Genomic DNA, 23,653 nt, shown 5'->3' on the forward strand with positions numbered 1-23,653 from the left:
ATAAATATTTGTTTATAAGGTACAGACTTCCTTTATTTCCGATGGCAAACACTTGAATGAATGTGTCACCATGGAGGCTTAGAGCAGCATAGATGTATTTATGTGATGTGCAAATTAAGGTGGTATGACAGGGCTCGAATTTAACTTTTTTGGCCACTAGCAATTTTTTGCTAGTGGACAAATTTTTAACTAGCAAAAACTGAATTCAACTAGCACTTTTTACCACAATGATTTTTTAATTCCAAAATTGTTTAAAATTGTAATTTATTTGGACGAGTTCGAACTGCCCAGGGTACGAATCAGCGACGTAACTTTCTACTCAAAAACTTGATTTAGGGGACAGGGATTCTTATCAATGTCAATCTACATGTAAAAAAAATAATAATGCAATATTGTCGCCATAAACCAACCGACAATGTCTGGTCTGGATTATGAGCACAAAATCGGCGCAAAATATTTTTGGCAACAATTCCATCGTCATCGAGTTAGTACGTAAGATTGACATGCAGTTCTTTCTCCAATTTTTAACTGAAGGTCTGATTGTCTTTCTTTTGATAGACTGTGAATCATCTTCTGTACTCAGAGTATTGTTATCGGAAGACACATTTGCTTCAGTAAGTGGAAGAAGTTTGTTATTTTTTCGTTTAGACATTTTATTCCGATCACGCTTGATTTACACGGACAAAATGAAATTTGGACTGGTTTAAATTTGTGTACTTTTTTAAGCGAGGTTAAGGTATAGAAAATGTAAACCAGACAGCAAGTGCGCGCATAGTTTATAACTCGGCTACCTGCGAATATTACGCCCCATTTATATTTCAGATTTTCCTGACGAGCGTATTCCGTTTTTTCTTCAACTCGCAAAAAATTGCTAGTAGTCATAAATCTAACTCGCAAAATCATTTTTCAACTAGCATTTTGCGAGTTTGCGAGTGTTAAATTCGAGCCCTGTATGATCTATATGGCAATATGTTCTTGAAAATAATTGTATTGGTTATTTTCAGATCTGATTCACATGGGAAGCATGATCCAATTTATGATGAGGAAGAAGAGGATGAAGAGATTCTAGGCTCTGACGATGATGAACAAGAAGACCCCAAAGACTATTGTAAAGGTATGTGTAAATCACCATTGCCCTGAAGAACTGCCAGTGTAAAGTAGCCTTCTGCCATACTGTCCTTAACCTTACATCAATGTTTTGAGCAAGTTCAGAAAATTTTAAAGTAGCAAGCAGTGGAATTGGAAAAAAAAGAAAATATAAAGTCAAAAGTCTTGAACTATAAACATTTTATTTATGGTACATTTGAGTATCAGTTAAGCTTGAAGATATTATTAAATAGATCTTTAAAATGATTCAGTGAATTGACAGTAATGCTACTGTAGTATAAAGAAGGGTAAATTTGCCATTTGTCTCATAGAAATGTTAGAAATTTATAGGTTTACTTAAAAAAAATTTCATGGTGTGGTATGTGTTAATAATTATGATTGTTACAATTTTCTTCCTGTATTATGAATTACAACTTTTTATTATCCCTTTTTCTTAAACAGTCCACATCTTAATTTTTTTACCACTGTATATCTGCTGAGTACCTACCTGCTGTGGGAGGAATAATGGAAAGAACAATGATTGTTAATATTATTATAGTCTAACCTATTCACAGGGAAAAAGCATTTCACCTGGTCATTAAATACTTTTTGCCTGAGGTAACACCACCTGTATGCAGTAACATTTTCTCTCTGCCAAAATCCAGCTGTAATAATCTTGTATATCATTTGTTATATTTAGTTCTCATGCCGGGAGAATACAGAAAATAATAAAAATTAGTGGATATTCTGAAATATAAACTGTGTTTATTAGCCACTACAGGCGATAAATGTAAATCAAGCTATTGTTCAAACAGCCACCATTACACATGCCCCTTAAAATTGTTTCTCTGCTCAACAGAAACAAGAGACTGTTTATATGTGCTATAAATTATATGTATGATTACTTTGTAAAGACAGGGGGAATCTGACTATATTTTTCTATTGGCTTCTACACTTGAAAAAAAGCTTAAAGTGGATTGGTCTGCAATGCACACATTTTCTATAAGTATTTCAAATGTTCATAAAAACAATAGGAATGTTTCAATTGGATATTCTTATGAATTATTACTTTAAAAAAAAAACATGTTCATAAAATGAACATTTGTAAGATGAATAATAATATTTTGTTCTAGAACAATTTACTTTAATATAAATTTGTATTCTAGGGTCATAACATTAATTTTGTCAGCAAAACAAGATGATCGTTCAATTTGTATAATGTAGCAAAAAACAAATCACTTGATTAATTACTATGCTACTTCTAAATAATGAACAGATGAAAAAGAATTGGAAATCTGATTGGTGGAAATGTGATTGGTTTACTATTTGTAAGATTTACAGAGAGTTGTAAATGAATTGCACTATGGGGATATGTTGACTGTGACAATATTAACCTTAAGCCTTCTAGGCAGCAACTGAGTATGCCCATGTCACCAGTGCAGACCAAGATCAGGCGGCACATTTTTCCAAATTAATGTCTTTACTGTTTTCTATTCAGTCAGTACTTGCATGTACTAGCAAATAAATTCCCATAAAAATGATGAATCTTCTGTCCACAAGTCTATTTAGGATATTTAGCGTTACACTATTTACCAGCTCCTCATTGTGCATGTAAATGATTAAAAATACTGATAAACTGGGATTTAAACTAAGAAAACCTAAGCATTGCTTTTATAATGACCTTGTGGCTATGTAGAATCCATCATGGTGGAACATGTTAGGGGCCATTTGGCTACTTTTTGGTAATTTCTTTTCTATTTATTTCTACATGGAACTGATAAACACAAAATATGTATATAATAAAAAAGCAACATCTTGGAAACATAATGAAATCCCTGCATAAGCCACTGCATACATTTAAAGTGTGGTTTGCATATAGTTAAGGTGGAACAAGAAATACTAATGGATATTTGGTAGCATAATGATGACATTTTGTGTTTGTACATTTTCAGGTGGATATCATCCAGTGAAGATTGGGGATTTATTTAATAACAGATACCATGTTGTGAGGAAGCTAGGGTGGGGACATTTCTCCACTGTCTGGTTATGCTGGGATCTCAAGTAAGTCAAATACTTCTATTATTTACCTATTTTAAACTTTCTGAATGCTAGAAGAAATATGACCCGCAAATTCCATCATTTTAGAGCAAGACCAGGGTAGACTTTCTCTGTGCCTAACTAGACTCTGATTTACATATTTCTAAGAGTGTTTACTATATATCACCATACTGCATTCAATTTTCCTTTGACTTAAAAAAACAACAAATAAATTAAAGCAAAAACAACAAGAAAAACACTCTGTCAGCCAGAAAAGCAGTTGAGAAATATTTTTGCTATAGTTTTATCTATGTATGTGGTTACTGTACAATGTATACCCTGGCTATTGACATTTATGGGTTACTTGAATGTCATTTCTCTTTCCTTCAATGCTGGAAAATTTGAAATTTATTCTATCATTCTAATAAGTGTCATTCACACCGATTTAAACCAGACATCATGCAATTTACCAGTTTCTAGTAAATCACAACGCTACTGAATGGTTTACATTTATTGCAATGCCAACGATATATGTATATTATTGCCCTATAGGAAGAACTAATGCTGAATATTTTTCCTCAAGACATGCTGTCTGTAATTGTTGATGATTTTCTTACAGGGCACAGACAGAGTGAGTGAACAAATTATATACATTGTTTGTACCATGATTGAATACAGTATTTATTGTTCATTCATTGAATGATTCTGCAGAATGAGTTACTTCCAGTTGGCACTTTTTACTCTGTGCTATATTTGTATGTTTATTAATTGGGTAATTTTTCGTATGAAAGGTCAAAGGGTATTTGGAGTGATTACTTGGGTTAAATGATTTCTTAGTATTTGAAGATCATGCTTCGAAAGAATGAAGTTGATTAGTTTAATGATTATTGGAGTGGGAGGGGCATCAGGTGCAATGTTAACTTATGAGAAATTAGGATGTTCTGTATTCCAAGACTGATAATATTGTTAAACTGATCATATTTGTCTTATTGGTCTTGCTGAATGATAGAGAGAAGTTGAGTGACATAATCTACATTATATTGATAAACCCCATCATTTGCATATTCAAGGATGAGACCTAGATCTGTTATGCCATAATGGGTTAACCAGTTATTCTGAATGAGACTGATCAGATCTGCAAGTGAATTCCCATTCTGGCCATTCTGATTCATGTAATGTATCTAGTATGCTGAAAAGATTTTAGATTAATGAGCATTACAGATGTAAATGTTGTTTTTGTTGTAAGACAACATGCTCCTACAGTCTGATACAGTCCAAAGTATTGAATGGAGTAATTGATTGCTACGTTCTTCAGATCACAAATTCAGAATTTTTTATTACAGCAGCAAATGTGAGCTTTCAAGATCATTTCTTTACTTAACTAGGAATCCAGTATTGGTTTTTCAAATTGATTAAAGCCTTTGAGACTATCCCAAAATACTCTCTCTTGTTTTTTGTCTGCAAATATGTGATCAAGGCTGACTTACTGCAAATCCTTAAAATGTCTTGAATACAAGTAAGGATGCAAAATAAAGCATTAGCTCAAGGTTTTTGGAAATGACTATAGGTTACTGTTTATTTCTGTATATATCTGAACAACAGTTACACATAAATTACATACATTGTTGGATGAAAATGTGGGAACAGGTTTGGTACAGAAACAAGCAATAAAACCAAGTTGACAGATTTCTGCCTTTTTGTTCGTTGTATAAAAAACCCATAAAAAAAACAACAAAAAAACAATCATGTTTTTTTGCACATGTTAGTTTAGTTTAAGAATAATGTTTTCTTTAAAAGTTATATTGTTGTTAGTTGAAGTTCTAAATATGCATGAATGATTATTTTAAATTTCAAGATTTATTCTTGCATTCATAATATATTGTAGATGAGGGAAATGTGCAAGTCCATTCTGTTTCTTTACAAAATATTCATAGTATACATTTTTGTCATAGTTAAATCCTGTTGAAGTAGATATATTTTCCAGCATTTGTTATACAAAGTTGTTTACTTGAACTGGTTCTTCCTAGACCTGACAAGATTGGATTGTGCCAAAATTACTGATTGCCAATATAGTGTTCCAAAACAAAAGGTATTGTGTCAAATTGTACAGGCTTTGATCCAATCTGGATACACACAGTATCATGAATTATATAAACGAATGTATGGCTGATTTAAATGTTCCACTCATAGCTATGTATTCTCTCATGTTTTTTTCCAGAGCCAAAAGATTTGTTGCCATGAAGGTTGTGAAGAGTGCCCAGCACTATACTGAAACTGCCATTGATGAAATCAAACTTCTCAGATGTGTAAGTTTGTATTATAATTCACTTAAATTCTCCTTGTTAATGGGATAAGATGCACAAGCAAAAAATTCTTTTCACTTGACACAACTTTACTGTATAGTTTCTAATTGTTTTGCCTTGTTTTCCACAAAGTCCTAAAATAGAGTTAGGGCTTAAATCTTTGCTGTATTGCAATTTAAAACTCTCAGTGCACTGCTTGTATTTTCTTGAATATTTTATTGAATCCTAAAATAGCGTATTAACCAATTTGCTGAGAAAGTGGTATAAAAGAGGTGTAAGTTCAGAAGTATAACGATCCATCATTCATGACAGATGAGACTTTGTTAATAATGGGTGGTTTGATTTAGAAACTTCAAGATTTGTTTTAGGAATCATAAAATAGGGATAAGTTTACTTTCCCTCTCTTCAGAAATGATATTTCAGCAGCTGAAGAAAAATGATTAATATTCTTATTATATATTGCAGATATCTTTTGCTTTTTTTGATGATAATAGAATTGATAATATTCTTTCAAAATATACTTTGCATATGATGAAAATATTTTGTGAAATCTTCCTGTACTTGCAATAGGAACAAAAAGTTAAAGTAATGTCATTGTCAAGGGTGTTTGTGGCCTTTAAAAGTGTGTGTAACTAAAAATCCAACAAAAAAAAAAATAGGTCTGCATTTATAGTTCCTGCATGAAATGATAAGACTAGTTCCTGGCCAGATAAACTTGTACAAGGAGTTACTGCCCTTTTAGAATTGAAATTGAAAATAACTTTTTAGTCTATTGTATGTTATATGACTTTCATGTAATTATTGTAATATATTATGTATATGTTAAAACATATTGCAGGTAAGAGAGGCAGATGAAATTGACCCATTCAGGGAAAGAACAGTTCAACTGTTGGATGATTTTAAGATATCGGGTGTCAATGGAACACGTATCCTTCACAAAATAGTGTTTTCAGGAAGTTAACATGTTGAAAACAAACATAATTATGATAGGGAAATAAGCATGATAAGGAAATAAGCTATTCTATTTCTATGCAAAGTAAAGTGGTGAGGTAACGTTTTAAGTAGTTTGATTATGAAGTTATTTTGTCTTGTTGACAATGGACAGTTCCAGGTCAGGACTGATTCATTACATAGATATAGCAGGGATGAGTAATGATTGAAATAGCTGTTATCTATTGCCCTATAGATTGCGTGTAGTTTTTACTTTATGCCAACACTTTTTGTCACTTGACCAAAATTTTATTTGAATATAAAGGTGTTTGGTCATATTTCTGCTCTTGAATGTCTGTGAAACATTACAAATATACTAAGGATAAAGTTTTTTTATTAAAAAATTTAATATTATCTTAATGACATTGCAGTTTTATGTTACTGTTACGAATTCACTTTTTATCAAAATATTGGAGAGATTCCTTAACTGTTTGTACAGATGTATGCATGGTGTTCGAAGTATTAGGCAACAATCTACTCAAGTTTATCATCCGTTCCAACTATCAAGGAATCCCACTTAAAAATGTTAAAAATATTATTAAACAGGTGATTAGTCTATAATTATGTAACTTAGCTAAGTAGTTAAAATCGCTGACTTCAAATTATGCGCCCCTGAACACTGTGGAATTGAATCCTGCTTATTACTTTTGTACGAAATATTTATCTAGCTAGTTTACCTAAGATTGATGGTTTCTACGCAGGTGCCCACATGTGTCTTAAATTTTGCAAAATATCACTATATGACCATGACAGTGACTTAAAACTCAAGATCAGGAAAAAAAAATTTAAAACTAAATTAGTACACCTCTGACTAATTCCTTAATATTTATTATTAAATGAAGGGGTGTATAGTTTTACAGTAACTCACAATTGAAATATTAAAAACAGACTTAAAATCATGTATGATGTTTAGAATTCAGTAATGTTCCACTAAACATTTTTAGAATTTCATAACAAAATATGCTATTTCTTTGTTTTTGCTTTTGCAAAATAGATAATAAATTTGACATTCACTGTGTTATTAAGATTACCTCAAGGTTAATGGGATCTACTATTGTAAAGTTTATAAAGCTTTATATATATTTGCTGTTTTGTGAAATTAATTTTTATATTGTGATTTAAATGATAACAGAATACCTGGAATGAAAGAAATTTTGTCAGTTTATTTTATTGAAAGCAAGCTATTTTCATAACAACTGTGGCTTTCTGAATTGGATAATATAGCACAATAAATCAGAAAATGAGGAAGCCTGAAAACTGAGAATTGAATTTACCCATACACTTTATAAAACTTTGATTTCGATTCAATTAAACATGCATGGTACATAGCTGAGGCTATATAGGGACATCTTTTAGTCAATTAAATTTGTCAACTAGCTGATATAAGTCAGCTGCTGTTAAGTCATGGTTCTGATGAAGAATGTGCTCAAGACATGTCAGGGGAAAATATAGCTATTTTGGGCTAGGGCAAACAACCTTTGTTCGGCTGTAAAATGTAGGGGGGAAAAATCACTGATGCATGTGTGAAATCATTGCCAAACCTGCTGGAAAATAGAAGCATGATATTTTGTTTAGGAACATTTAATTTTGTTTGTGTACAATATTCAATTACATTTTAAAACAACTTAGACATTCAATGTTACAAATCTTTTAAGATAAAATCATAAGGTGATGAAAACAGCTTAATTGTTATGTTTTTAAATGTCTTCAAATATTACATAAGACAAAGCTTTATACACTTTGAGGCAGTTTTATTGTTACGATTATTTTATTTCAATGTTGATTATTATTATACATATAAGAAAAGATTGTGAAGTCTGTACGACAAAAATGTACAATTATCAAGATGCTGATAACGAGACAGTTAATTATTATTGTTTCTGTGAAGATGTCTGGTAGTAGGATCATATAAATAATTGATTGTATTGGATGTATAGCAGGGCAGTATGTCATCGTCTCAAACTGATCATTAAAGTGACATGCCTCTAGATCTTCAAATACATGAAACTTAAGAAACTGTATATTTGTAGTTTAAGAAATGTATAAATATACTTACAATCCAGTTAAATATTAATTACTTAAGCAGTATTTGAAAAAAATAAAGAAGAATTTACTGGGGGTGGGGGTTCACCAAATTAAAGGCACAGCACAAAAATAAAGTCAAAAATATGTGTTTTCTTTAAGTTTTACTTTTTTAAAATATAGTTTTGTAAAATATGATTTGAATTTTGACTTCCATTTCAGTGTTTGCAAGGCTTACACTACCTGCATGCTAAATGTAAGATAATCCATACAGACATAAAACCAGAGAATGTACTTATATGTGTTGATGAACCCTATATTAGAAAGTTGGCAGCAGACGCATATGAATGGCAAAAAATGGGTGTTAAACTGCCCGGATCAGCAGGTACATTTTTCCTAGAAATGATGTGATATTATCCCTTACTCTGCTGGAACCGAAAGTGAAAAGTCATAAGCTTTGCTATCAGTATGGAGCCTGGCCAGCCTGCAAATCAGTACCATTCTGACCAGGCTTTGAATTGTTGCCAGATGAAGCTTAAATTTGAATATGGATATTTCTAAAAAAAAGGACAGTCCGAGAATAGCTGGACAAGTCCATTTTATAAATTCAGCAGGCAAAGGGTTTATGTCAATGTTTATTTTTGTACTTCCACTGGTCTGTTTAATGGACTCATTCTCAATGGCAGAAAATGCTTTTCCCAAAATGATGTCCAAAAATTCCCAATTATAAAATGTCATAATTAAGCTGTTGTTGTGCTTTTAACTACATTGACGCCTCAAAATTTACAAACTGGGCTCACGTGTTCTCATAATAGGTTAAAAACTGTCAATAATAGCTTGTACTTATCTATTATCTTGTACTTCTATAAGCTCTTATACCCACATAAATGGATTTTTGAGTAAATTTTAGAAATCAATGCAAAAAATTCTTAACTAATTTCTGTGAATAAAATAGGTTTTGGTACAGGTTACTGAGAATGAGCAAAGATAACGTCCTTGGTGTGACTTATCACAAGCACAAACAAAACTTAACATTTTCACTTTGAGCAGGTATCTTGTAAAAATTTAGCAATGTTTTGAAATAAAATTTCCAACTTTTTCTCTGAAGATTGCTTGACTAGCAATGTCCTACTGTTTAGCAATAAAGGTCCATTATGGTCATCCTCTTGTTTATGCCATACTTAATTGCTATTTTGTGACAGTGAGCACAGCACCTAGGGAAAAGCCAGTTGATGCTGCAAAAATGTCCAAAAACAAGAAGAAAAAGTTAAAAAAGAAAGCTAAGAAGCAGCAGCAGTTAATGGATCTACAGATGCAGCAGATTACAGAAGTGGAGCAGGAAAAGGTAAAACTTGATTGTTACTGTAGCCCCTATAACCCTGTTTTGTCAGGGACTTCTACTTTCACAAGCTGACCGACTTTGTTGACAGTATGAAAGGTTTTTGTATTGGGTTAAAAAAAAGGGATTTTTTTTTTCAACACAGTAATTTCCTATCTTTTGATATTAAAGTAAGGTGTGTTCAAAATGTTTTTGTTTATGATACCTGTACATGGCATAAATTCCATGTGTCCATAATAATATAGATTAAGATATGTCTGTCAGATGTAAAAGGAATTCATGTCCAATGTTTAATTTATGTATAGTATATATATAAAGTGATGTCCCACTGTAAGCAATATCAAACCTTTGCGAAAGAACTGATTGCATTCAGGAAATGAAATGTGTACAATTAAATGAACCTCTATTTATAGAAAAATAAGGAGCTAAAATCCCATATTGTTGGTGATCTGATATTTAAATTCACCAAATGTACTAATTAAAATCCGTTGTAGTGTTTGAGAACTTTTTCAATTTCATGTTTGAGTGGTCTAGGGAATAAAATGAGAAATTTTAAGGGGTAAAATAATGATTGAGCAATGTGATATCAACAAACTAATACATCTGTTCAGATTATTCGGCGCTGAATGCAGATTTCATTTGGAAAGCAGATTTAATTTGTTTGCTTGGAGAGAAAATCATTAGTGTTTGAATGAAATGAAAGGTCAGACATAAATCGTGATTCCTTTCAAATGACTCAATAATAATCAAATACACTGAGATTATTCAATAACATATTTTTCATGTTTTTAGTACTATATTAGTAACAGGTGCTCCATAAAAGAAATAAGCTTGATATACTAGTTATTCCAGAAAAACGGTACATCATTTTACAGTATTTGAATGGAACCTGTTGTGTTAGTTTACTTCAAGAAGGTGATGTCGGTAAATAAGAAACTATCTTGCAAATACAGGCATCCATGGCCAAGTGGTTTAGGTCATTTACTTAAAACCACTTGCCCCTCGCCGCTGTGGTTTGAATCTTGACAGTTTCATGTGCTGAATGTTTTTATTTGATATGGTGTATTGAAGTTAATTTAATCCGATTTATGCCCCATCATAAAAGAAAGGATAAACTAATTGTTGAATTTTCAAATCTGATGAGAGAGTTTTGGATAAATTCCTGTCTACCTTGGAAATGCCATAAAATTTGATTGTAATAAAGAATGTTTACGAATTTTGTCACTTGTGAAAATTGAAATCCCTGCTAAGTGTATTGGTGTTGTGTTGTTCTGTTTGTTGTGTCATTTTATTGACTGTACCAAATTGTTTTGTTGGTTTATTTTTAGCTCACCTGACCACGAAGTGGTCAAGGTGAGGTATAGTGATGGGGCTTGCGTTGTGCGTAGTCAACAATTGGGTTGTTAACAGTCTAGCAGTCACAGTTTTGATTGGATCATCATCAAACTTTGTCAGAATGTTTGTCTCAATGAAATACAGATCGAGTTCGAAGATGGGTTATCTCGGGTCAAAAACTAGGTCACAGGAGCTAAAAATAGAAAAAGCTTGTTAACACTCTAGAGGCTGCAGTTTTCATCCAAATATTCTGGAAATTTGTCAGGAAGGTTGTTTTAATGATATCTAGGTCAAGTTGAAGATGGGTCATCTCCGGTCAAAAACTAGGTCACAGGAGCTAAAAATAGAAAAAGCTTGTTAACACTCTAGTGGCTGCAGTTTTGATTCAAATATTCTGGAAATTTGTCAGGAAGGTTGTTTTGATGATTTCTAGGTCAAGTTCGAAGATGGGTCATGTCTGGTCAAAAACTAGGTCACAGGAGCTAAAAATAGAAAAAGCTTGTTAACACTCTAATGGTTGCAGTTTTCATCCAAACATTCTGGAAATTTGTCAGGAAGGTTGTTTTGATGATTTCTAGGTCAAGTTCGAAGATGGGTCATCTCCGGTCAAAAACTAGGTCACAGGAGCTAAAAAAAGAAAAAGCTTGTTAACACTCTAGTGGCTGCAGTTTTCATCTAAATATTCTGGAAATTTGTCAAGAAGGTTGTTTTGATGATTTCTACGTCAAATTCGAAGATGGGTCATCTCCGGCCAAAAACTAGGTCACAGGAGCTAAAAATAGAAAAGCTTGTTAACACATTAGGGGCTGCAGTTTTCATCCAAATATTCTGGAAATTTGTCAGGAAGGTTGTTTTGATGATTTCTAGGTCAAGTTCGAAGATGGGTTATCTCCGGTCAAAAACTAGGTCACAGGAGCTAAAAATAGAAAAAGCTTGTAAACACTCTAGTGGCTGCAGTATTGATTCAAATATTCTGGAAATTTGTCAGGAAGGTTGTTTTGATGATTTCTGGGTCAAGTTCGAAGATGGGTCATCTCAGGTCAAAAACTAGGTCACAGGAGCTAAAAATAGAAAAAGCTTGTTTACACTCTAGTGGCTGCAGTTTTGATTCAAATATTCTGGAAATTTGTCAGGAAGGTTGTTTTGATGATTTCTGGGTCAAGTGCTAAGATTGGTCATGTCCGGTCAAAAACTAGGTCACAGGAGCTAAAAATAGAAAAATCTTTTTAACACTCTAGTGGCTGCAGTTTTGATCCAAATTTCCTGGAAATTGGTCAGGAAGGTTGTTTTGATGATTTCTAGGTCAAGTTTGAATATGGGTCGTGTCCGGTCAAAAATTAGGTCACATTGCCCAAATATGGAAAAATCTTTATAACACACTAGAGGTCACATGTTTGACTCAGTTGTCATCAAACTTGGCCATGATGCTTGTTTAAGACATTGCTTGGATGCGGTTGTGTCAGGTGAGCAATCCAGGGCCATCATGGCCCTCTTGTTTGTTTATAATTTTTCTTAAATATACATGTATATATTACTCCATATAAATTACAGGATATTTTTATATTTACTTTCTTTTTACAGTCATTAATTTTACACTTTTTTCCAACTACAAAAAATCTTTGGAAGAGGCTGGCTAGTGGGTTGAATACAAAAGCAAATTATCTGTAAACCTTACCCAGCTGAAACTTAAAGCAATTCACCTTTGCCACCAGTATATCAGTATAGAACCATGCCAGTCTGTACATCCAAGCAGTCTGACAAAGTTCTATACTATCAGCTGACAAACTTCAAATTTTCATCCTGATATCCCCAAAATTGATAATGAACAGTTACTAACATGGACAAGTCCATATAAGAAATTCAGTAGGATAATGTTTACAGCTTATTACATGCTTCTGGATTCCTAAAATAGCTTATCTCTTTATCAACATTTGATATCATCACTTTAAAGATAGCTTGCATGTTCATTTGCCATCTTTTGTATCTACCAATGTTTCATTACTCCTAAGCATTCCATTTGCTTGCTGTAAACATTTTGCAAGAATAACCAAATATTCAAGGTTTTTGTATAAAAATAAAATGCAAAAGGGATAGAGAGCAGTTTTTAAAATTTGAATGTAAACTCTTTATTAATTTGTCTTACAAAATTATGGATTAGAATCAGAGACAGTACAAAATTTTAAATGCATTTAAAACCTCATTTTACTAAAATATCCTTGAAGTCTAATGTGAAATTGTTTTCCTCACATTTAGTTTTAGATCATTATTCTTCTATTTTAATATTAGATATTGATTTTTAGATATTTAGCCATTCATACTGAGAGTAACTAACATTTGATTTCTAATTGGAATTTGAATTTGGATATTACACATTAGATTGAGATAATAGTCATGTAGTTATAAAGCATCGAAAATAAGAGGGAGGCTTGCTGTTCCCTAGAAAATGGAGAATGTCTTTCTGAAAAGAACTTAAAATATGTGTTAAGATATTATTGTGCAAAAAAGAAATAATAATAATAAAAAAATATGAGTTTCAACATTTAAAAAAAAAACTGCTCCTGCGCTAATGTGTAGTGTATTATTAAATGTCATTGAATATTGTATGGTTTGAAAGCTTGTGGATGTAGAACTGCACCTTTGCTAACCACATGTAGTAGAGAGTATAGTGTGTGGTGTATAATGTATATACACTGGTTGTTTATATATTACACAGCTCCCTGATGAACCAGATCAGGAGCAAGATGTAGCAGAAAATGACTCCCAAGATGATCAGGTACACAAACATATCATTCATTAAACTAATCTTCCCTTAAAACACAGATCTTATTATGTTTCAAAATCTAGGTGTGAAAAAAAAAATATATATGAGAAAGTCTGGAAAATGTTTGGCCTTGATTGATAGGGCAATGTCTCTCAACCTTGACTCTAACACATGAGTTAAGGTTTTGCATGCTGCTTCATTTCACATATTTTGTTGAAGGTATTCACTTGAACCTTTACGCATTTCACTGTTAATAAACTGATTTACAAAATTGATATGTATTTTCGCTTGTTGGAAAGTCAGTTTGGCATTCCTATTGCTTATTTGCCTTTAACACAAAGCAAACTTTTTCAAAAAGTTTACTTTTCATCAGCTTTAGTAATTCATGAATAGAGAACAGAATCTTCAGAAAAATATGAAGGGTGTAATCACTGTTATTTGATTGGATAGTCAATGTCTTCAACTGCATTATATCCTACTACAAGATGTAGTTTATTTCCTGACATAAGTGTCCGAATATTTAGTCTTCATGGCCTAGTACAGTGTAGTATCATAACCATAGATTAGATCAGAACTATTAGTATTCTGACTTCTTTAATTCTTCAGCATTTGTATATACTAATGATTTTCCAGTATAGATGTAAGTACTAAACGTTTCAAGATATAGTTTATACATACTCTGTGCTTGAAAAAGTCATTTATTACCCGTATTTAAGAAATAGCTTTAATCACTACCATATTTCACTAATTCCCCATAATTTTATTTAATTGTACTGTAGCTATATGATAATTATGCATTATGCACTTCTTTATGAAATACTGTGAAATCATGAATATTTGCAAGTGAGAAATTTATATAACCTGAAAAAAGGCATCAATACTACATTGCAGAATTATACATACTATCAGAGTTTTACTATGTACACAATGAAGGCCGGAAGCATGCTTTATTTCACAACAACACACTCGCTTATATTATTCCCTGCCTGTACAATATGTTACCATTGCACATGTTTAGTTGGTTTCAAAATCCATAATACTGAATTTAAATTAATGTTGTTTTCCAAAATTTATTATTCTCAAAGTATTTGTTAAAATTGACAAAATGTATCTATAGTATTTTCTGCAGATTGGAATCACAATATATCTTGATTATAAGTGTATTCAGAAGTTTGTAATTTATCATTCAGGTCAACGGCCTTCGTAATTGTATTACTACACATCTGAAGTCCCCTAGTCTATACTTTACCACAAAGAACACAAAATCATTATATATTTCCTTATTTATTTTATATTTTACTTGTCATTGAAAATCCCCAGTTTTATTTTAACCCATTGCTTCATGAGCATTTTGTGAAAAATGGCTGTTTTCATTGAAAAGTCTCCCGTTACAAGTTCAAATTGCTATAATACTATAAAAACTGCTTCAACACTAATCAAACTTGGCACAAATGTTGACTGGACCATTGTCCTTGCAACAACATGCTCAGACTTAAATTTTCTGTTACCATGGCAACGAGGGGACATCTCAAAATTGCCAAAAATCACTATTTTGCGTTGATTTTTTCCATCAAAATTGATTTCAAAGTGCTGCAACTTATCAATGAAGTGAGATAGAGTCAAATGCTTTTCAGCGTTGGTTACACATTACCTTATGATCAATCTGGGGTCATTTACAGCCTCTCACAAGTCCAAAATTTTCTTGGCGATGAGGGGGACGCCGCCCCCCTTCAAACCCCCCAAAACAGAAGGGGGCACATCCCCCTTCTGGCAACCCCCTGATGTATCTTTTGGTTGGGGGCCGCGCCGAAAAAGAGGTCAATTTTTTAACAACATTTCTCAAACAAAAACAAGTGTTTGGGGCCTAAATAAGGCATTTTTTCATCATTTGAGACAACAAAAAGGGGGGGGTGAAAAAGGCGTTAAAAGGCGTGTATATGAAGTAATGGGTTAACTGAAAATGATGAAAATACTTGAAATTACCCTAAATCGCGTTTTTTCATGTTTAAACATGGCCTGTCATATAAATTTGAAGAAAAATTGTTGTTTTGTAGATTTTTTTTATTTTTTTCATGAACCCATTGCTTCATGAGCATTTTGTGAAAAATGGCTGTTTTCATTGAAAAGTCTCCCGTTACAAGTTCAAATTGCTATAATACTATAAAAACTGCTTCAACACTAATCAAACTTGGCACAAATGTTGACTGGACCATTGTCCTTGCAACAACATGCTCAGGCTTAAATTTTCTGTTACCATGGCAACGAGGGGACATCTCAAAATTGCCAAAAATCACTATTTTGCGTTGATTTTTTCCATCAAAATTGATTTCAAAGTGCTGCAACTTATCAATGAATTGAGATAGAGTCAAATGCTTTTCAGCGTTGGTTACACGTTACCTTATGATCAATCTGGGGTCATTTACAGCCTCTCACAAGTCCAAAATTTTCTTGGCGATGAGGGGGACTCCGCCCCCTTCAAACCCCCCAAAACAGAAGGGGGCACATCCCCCTTCTGGCAACCCCCTGATGTATCTTTTGGTTGGGGGCCGCGCCGAAAAAGAGGTCAATTTTTTTAACAACATTTCTCAAACAAAAACAAGTGTTTGGGGCCTAAATAAGGCATTTTTTCATCATTTGAGACAACAAAAAGGGGGGGGGGGGTGAAAAAGGCGTTAAAAGGCGTGTATATGAAGTAATGGGTTAACTGAAAATGATGAAAATACTTGAAATTACCCTAAATCGCGTTTTTTTCATGTTTAAACATGGCCTGTCATATAAATTTGAAGAAAAATTGTTGTTTTGTAGATTTTTTTATTTTTTTCATTAACCCATTGCTTCATGAGCATTTTGTGAAAAATGGCTGTTTTCATTGAAAAGTCTCCCGTTACAAGTTCAAATTGCTATAATACTATAAAAACTGCTTCAACACTAATCAAACTTGGCACAAATGTTGACTGGACCATTGTCCTTGCAACAACATGCTCAGACTTAAATTTTCTGTTACCATGGCAACGAGGGGACATCTCAAAATTGCCAAAAATCACTATTTTGCGTTGATTTTTTCCATCAAAATTGATTTCAAAGTGCTGCAACTTATCAATGAAGTGAGATAGAGTCAAATGCTTTTCAGCGTTGGTTACACGTTACCTTATGATCAATCTGGGGTCATTTACAGCCTCTCACAAGTCCAAAATTTTCTTGGCGATGAGGGGGACGCCGCCCCCCTTCAAACCCCCCAAAACAGAAGGGGGCACATCCCCCTTCTGGCAACCCCCTGATGTATCTTTTGGTTGGGGGGCCGCGCCGAAAAAGAGGTCAATTTTTTTAACAACATTTCTCAAACAAAAACAAGTGTTTGGGGCCTAAATAAGGCATTTTTTCATCATTTGAGACAACAAAAAGGGGGGGGGTGAAAAAGGCGTTAAAAGGCGTGTATATGAAGTAATGGGTTAAACAAAGTAGTCATTTCATTTGAGACCATGTCAAGGATTTATGTCTTGTCTGATTTCACAGTATTCATGAATAATATTTGATGCTTTATTTGCTATTCATTGTAAATGTGTTATCATCCGCAATGCTGGCAAATACTCGAGAGATGTTTTGCAATTATTTTACAATTTTAGCTTCTTAATTTAAAAAGCTCAGATATTTGCATAACTGCTTCAAGTCATAAGAGGGTGAACCTAGCCTCTGAAACAGTATTTTTGTGGATAATTTTCAAGTTCAAGTAAAAAAAACTGTGAATTTGGATGGAGGGGGAAGTTGGTATCAATCATTGACCAGTCCCAAAATTTTTGCATATGATTAATTGAATTTAAATACTGACCCTAAATGTTGCGTTTTGAAACTGGTTTATCAGTTGCATAGCCTTCAGTCTATATTGCATTTACCTAGGAGAAAAATGAATGCAAATCACAAATAAAAAGCAGATTGGATTGATAAATGGTTCTGAATTGTCTTTGAATGTAAACAGAGGAAAATGAGAATAAACATATGTGTGATGTTTATTTTCTTGGGGAAATCTGCTTTTGTAAAGTAATAAGATGTTAAAAACTATTTGGTACTAGGCAGGATAATAAGAAAAAATTTGAAGAAAATGATGATTAGAAAAAGATTGCCAATTTGAGAGTTAAACAGCTTGAATTTACATTCAAGAAGAGAGATTTAGCTTTACTGTCAGGGAAAGGTAAAATGTCACTGTCAGAACTACGTAGCTTTAGTGCAGAAATAGTAAGTGCTGTGTGAATGATTGCAATGCATCAATCTTAAAGCAGCTGGTCTTCTGTATTGGGAATATTGAATTGCTGCAATTATGCTAGGGATTTATTTCAAGCCTGCTATTGAAATAACAAAACTTGTGTGCAATATGAATACTTTGTGGTCTTCTGGTTAAATGCATTTTTTTTGTAGCATTGATATTATATTTATGTATATATTGAACCTTTTTGGATTTTTGTCACATATTGTTTTCCATTATTCATATTATTATTTTCCATTATTCATACTAAATCTTGTTATTTTGTATGACAGAGGAGATCCTTGATTGCCGCTGACACCAATGAGCCAAACTGTGATAGTAACAACAGCAGCAACCGAAATAGCGTGGTGGTTGAAAACAACGATGCCGATGCTGCCCCGCCCACCAATCAGCCTGTCAATAACTCGGACACACCCACCACCGCACCCACTACTACCAGTGATACACCAAAACTAGATAACACTGTCAATATCACCATAAATAATGAAAATGACATAAATATTCTCAGTCAGCAGAACAATAATGCCAATCCAAACAAATCCAGCGACAAAGGTATGTTCTATTTGCTTTTTGTACACTATCATTTTACTGGAAAGACAATGCAATAGATTTTACAGTACCTGGCTTTTGTGGAAACAAATTATGTGTTTATAAGTACAGCTATTAGTTGTCTTTATGTCCAAGTTTGCCAAAGGATAATACTCCTTTACCTCTTTTAATCCAATGCAATCAGGATTAAACCTATGAAGGTCAGTTCTTATTTTTGGGTGCACACTTGTGTCTGAAATGATAGGCTGTACATACAGTCACTGGGGTGGTACTTGTGCTGACATTAGAAAGCCATTTGCCAAATTATTATGCATCTTACTTAGAACAGGCAGCATTTAGTATAAACACTTTGGTATTAATGATGGAAACAAGATTTATATTATTATTGGTTAGTTACATAGTGTCAGAAAGGCACATGCCTGCTGTAAACAGTTTCTCTTTCCAGCTTGAACCCCCTAGATATTCAACTCGGATGTTGTAAAAATTGTGACTGTAGAAATTGAATTCTGTATAAGTTTATTTGTCTGTAGATGAATTCACATAAATCAATTCTCCCATTGTCTGCTGGATTGTGACATGGAAATTTATCAAGTTAATTCAGTGACATTCTTTTTATTTTCCTGAAGTCTACATCACTTTCCAATTATGTACAACATTTTGTAATGCGTTTGTGGCAAAGAAATAAGCAATGTTAGTAAAGGAGTGATTATTTTAAGTAGAGTCTGTTTATATCTTGACTGACTGCAATTAAAGGGGTAATAATTAGTTAAGTGTACTCTGTAGCTTTATTGAAACATTCTATATTTAGTCATATTATAAGCTAAGATGTATGAAGGATGTCTGAAGCTTTTATTTGAAAAGTAAGAAAAAAGGAAATTATAAATGTAGATTTCATTGTGCTGATAAGTACACGATGTAGAAATATGTACTGATGAATATTACAAAACTTGATGTTAATTTGAACCACATCTTTCGTTCAGTATATTAGAAATCATTTTGATTTACTTTTTTAACGCTTGCCATAAAAAAACTTCAAAGGCCACATTGATCTGATTTACTGAAAGTAGGAGTTTCCTCTATAGATCTGCTTATGAAAAAAAAAATCTCTCAAAATTAGAAACGCTATCACTAATTATATTTTATTGATTTACAAACCATTGAAATAATGTTTTTAACATTCAGATACACTTGATAAGTCAAGTTTAAGAGAACAAGAAGAAAACCTGAAAAATTCCTCAGAATCTCTGCCAAACAATGTATGTAAGATTGTCGACCAAAAGGAAAACCTCGATTTGAAAAATCCAACAACAATCACCGATTGTGAATCTCCAACAGTTGAAACCAGCAAAGGTATATCAACATCAACGAGTGGCGATTCTATAAGTGTGTCAGTGTCAGAGTGTAACGGACATGATTCTCCAGTTAAGGAGACGGCCAGTGTGACGGCTGGTAATATTGACAATGATGTGAGTGTGACAAATAACTGTGATGATAATGTAATGGATCAAGAATCTGACGAGCGAGGTCAAAGTCAAGAGGACCGAGAGCAGGACTGTGCTGATGATGACCAGGAGAAAGGCGATGGAGATGCATCCTCAATGAATGATGGTAAGTCTAACTTTTATTATTATTTCTTATAAAGTTGCTAAATCATGTTGATTGTTTTAGAATTTAGTTTCACCTTGGTGTTTAACTTGTAAATTAAGCAAATTCTGAAAGTTTTGAATTATGTTATATAGACACCATGACTGTCCATAGACAAAGTCAAGAAAGCTACCATGTTCAACATACATTGTTAATAAGAAAGTTGTCTTCATAAAACTTCATTGAAATCTCTAAATTATCTATTGCCGCCAGAATGCTGTGTTGCAATCAAGGGATAATATTACTGAAGATGATTAAATGTAATTATCTTAAAATACCTATATATTTGTTTTAAATGTATATTTGTTTTAAGTTCATTTATATATTCACTGCCTTCATTAAAAAGTAATTTTGTTTAAGAATTCCTTTTGGCCTGTCTATAATTTTCAGTGATCTTTGATCCAGTTAGAGAAATCTGTGAGATCCCATGTAAACTGGCAGATCTGGGAAATGCCTGTTGGACTGTGAGTATTTTGTTTGTTTATACAATTCTTAAAGAATTACCTAAGTCAATGGACAATATCAATGCCTGTCACTTTTTCATCAGCATGTAAATTAAATTTGAAGTCAGGGTATGTTACATGTTGTAAAGAATGGTTGCACAGTAAAGTAGACATAATTTATATAGAAACTTTTGACAAATGGTTAAGGTCTTTTCTTATTATTTTCCTCATTTCAAGTTAGGTGACAGTGCTAGAATGACTTAAAGCACAGCTTTTCTTCTACTAGTACATAAAAGAGCAAACCCAGTCACCTCTTTACGCTATAAGCAGCTTTTAAACTATAAGTGTCCCAGAATCAACATTTCACTTTTACAAATAAATTCATTAACATGTGATTTAATTGAATTTGTTGAATTCTTTTTCGCAAAAAGAATTTCATTCCGCTTGAATGAGGCTTAAATGCCTCCCATCCACCCAACCAACAGTAATTGCATATAAAAATTTTCAACTTTAACCAAGGTACATACGAGGGCTGTTCAAAAAGTTCGTGGACTGCGGCTCTACTGTTCACATCTTTTAATTTGCGTATATGATTTTACAAGAGACATATATGAAAATATGTCCTTGATAAACAGTGAAAAAATCTATACAATATGTTTACAAATAAAAATTCTGTGACAGTTACAAATCACAAGGGGTGCACAATCCGGCGCACGCTGATGATGAAACAAAATGACGTTCGTGACGTTGCAGTATAAATGAAACATTTTACCAGCGTCATTGTTTCTGAAAGTAGTCTTTTTAGTGTTCAATATCTGCAGATCATATACCAAAACCATTTTTCTGTTGGTGATGATGACCCGAGATATAAAGTGGTCATCAATTCGCTCCATTCTCCGTATAAAGGTCCAAGTGCCGCATACTTTCCGCTCTTTATCGGGATTTTTGTGTAATTTAGACACTAAACGGACAGTGTTATTAAGTTAATTCAATTGTTGATTGATAGTATCAATTTGAAACCGCCCTCGTCCGATCTTTAAACAATATGATTATCGATGATAAAGAAAATATTTTATCAACTGACAATTATTCTATGCGGTAAATCTACTGAACACCGGCTAGCATTAATTATCAAACGGACCAGGGTAAATACAGGAAATACAAATAATAACCACAAGTATTTATTGTAAATACGCATATATCCTGATGAATGAAATAAAATATTATTTTAATTAAATTAAATTGTTTTGTCAGAATTATGCCGAAATTAAACATGTCGGACATCTCGCAAAACTGTCATAATGCCTGAACTTCTGTAGATCTTTTGCAATTGACGTTTCAAATGTCCCAACAATTTGCCGCTAAAATTATTCGTCGCCCTTTCTGTCTGTGAGCATGTATTTGCCGTATTTGAATCGCTTGCGCGACCTGAAACCAAGAGACTTGCTCGACAACTCATTGTTTTTCGTTAATTTAATCACCTCATGAAAATATAAAGGAGTATACCACATATATTGGTAAAAATATTCGAAAGAGCGAATTTCTAGTTTTTAAAGGGGGTTTTTACCTCCCAACTTACCCGTCTGTCTACTGCTGCTCAAAACTTGTTTGTTCAGCTATTCAACGTCCAAACGACGCCAAAGTCAGATTTATGTCATTTAAATATTAAAGATGATTACTTGTATTTAACTTCATAAAACAATCATTTAATTTGTTTCAACATTTGTTTATATTTAAGCATTATATGAAAATGTCGGCGTGCGCCGATGTTGCGTTGCCATGGTTATTAAAGTGCACATGACTCGTAAAGGAAATAAAAGTTAACCATAAAAGTAAATCTTACTTTTGAAAATAAAGACACTCTTTCGATTCATATCCACTAAGGGTGTTTTTATGAACCAAGTAAAAAATGACAGCAAAAATCCACGAACTTTTTGAACATACCTCGTATATTTATATATAACAGTTCTAATGTTATAAAAATGTATTGGTTGGAAGTAATGTGAAAAATAACTTTAAAGACTGCTTTGTGCATGCACGTACATCTCATTTAAACCTCATTTTATTCTTTTTGCTTCAAATAATTACAATTAAACATCAACTTTAACCAAGGTAAGTTTCGTTTATTTTTTTTAAATTTTCAGTATCACCATTTTACGGAGGATATTCAGACTCGACAGTACAGATGTCTAGAAGTGTTGGTTGGTGCTGGTTATGGTACCCCAGCTGATATCTGGAGTACAGCATGTATGGTAAGTCATATGTTCTCTGGTAATTTGTCAATATTTGTAGGTGTATTTTACATTAGAGTTTTGATCTAAGTAAATAGAATTTTGCCTTACTGTGAAACAGTAGAAATCAACCCATCTGTAATTCACACTATTTCTGTGCATTATTTAATTAGCACCCGACATTGTACGCCTGGCTTTCCTAAAGAGCCCCCCACACCAACCCCTACCTCCTCCCCCCACATGTATCCCCCCTACTTCCTCATGCCTGATTGTGTAAAGTTTGTAAACTGCATTGACGGAAATTTAATGGTGATTTTACCATTTTTCCCCCACTGGTCAAAAAGATTTTACCAGTGCTTTACTGTCAAAGTCCAACTATTCTCCATGGTTTGAGTTACAAATGACCTTGTGCATTACTTGTTGTAGAACCATCCAGTTTATTGATATAATTAATTTTTTTCAGGCATTTGAGTTGGCAACAGGTGATTATTTGTTTGAGCCTCATTCTGGAGGAGAGGAATATTCAAGGGATGAAGACCATCTTGCACACATTATAGAACTTCTGGGACCTATACCTCGACATATAGCACTGTCTGGAAAATACTCGAGAGAATTCTTTAATAGGAAAGGTATGGCGTTTGGTTTTCCGTCTTAA

At 33.1% G+C, this 23,653-nt stretch overlaps 1 protein-coding gene across 1 annotated transcript in view; it reads left to right on the forward strand.

The window, feature by feature from the left end:
- Positions 1-23,653, forward strand: part of LOC132753397 (SRSF protein kinase 3-like) — a 48,365-nt gene extending 24,712 nt beyond the window's left edge. Inside the window, exons 4-16 of the mRNA XM_060743861.1 lie at positions 1,005-1,114; positions 3,039-3,147; positions 5,342-5,429; positions 6,265-6,352; positions 6,856-6,962; positions 8,661-8,823; positions 9,641-9,783; positions 13,826-13,885; positions 18,404-18,683; positions 19,863-20,288; positions 20,715-20,788; positions 22,912-23,019; positions 23,462-23,653. Coding sequence (XP_060599844.1) covers positions 1,005-1,114; positions 3,039-3,147; positions 5,342-5,429; positions 6,265-6,352; positions 6,856-6,962; positions 8,661-8,823; positions 9,641-9,783; positions 13,826-13,885; positions 18,404-18,683; positions 19,863-20,288; positions 20,715-20,788; positions 22,912-23,019; positions 23,462-23,653 — 1,948 coding nt within the window. The remainder of the gene's footprint in view (positions 1-1,004; positions 1,115-3,038; positions 3,148-5,341; positions 5,430-6,264; positions 6,353-6,855; positions 6,963-8,660; positions 8,824-9,640; positions 9,784-13,825; positions 13,886-18,403; positions 18,684-19,862; positions 20,289-20,714; positions 20,789-22,911; positions 23,020-23,461) is intronic.

Source organism: Ruditapes philippinarum, unplaced genomic scaffold (genome assembly GCF_026571515.1).
Source record: "Ruditapes philippinarum isolate M1 unplaced genomic scaffold, ASM2657151v2 ctg4_1_1_1_1, whole genome shotgun sequence".
NCBI classification, from domain to species: domain Eukaryota; kingdom Metazoa; phylum Mollusca; class Bivalvia; order Venerida; family Veneridae; genus Ruditapes; species Ruditapes philippinarum.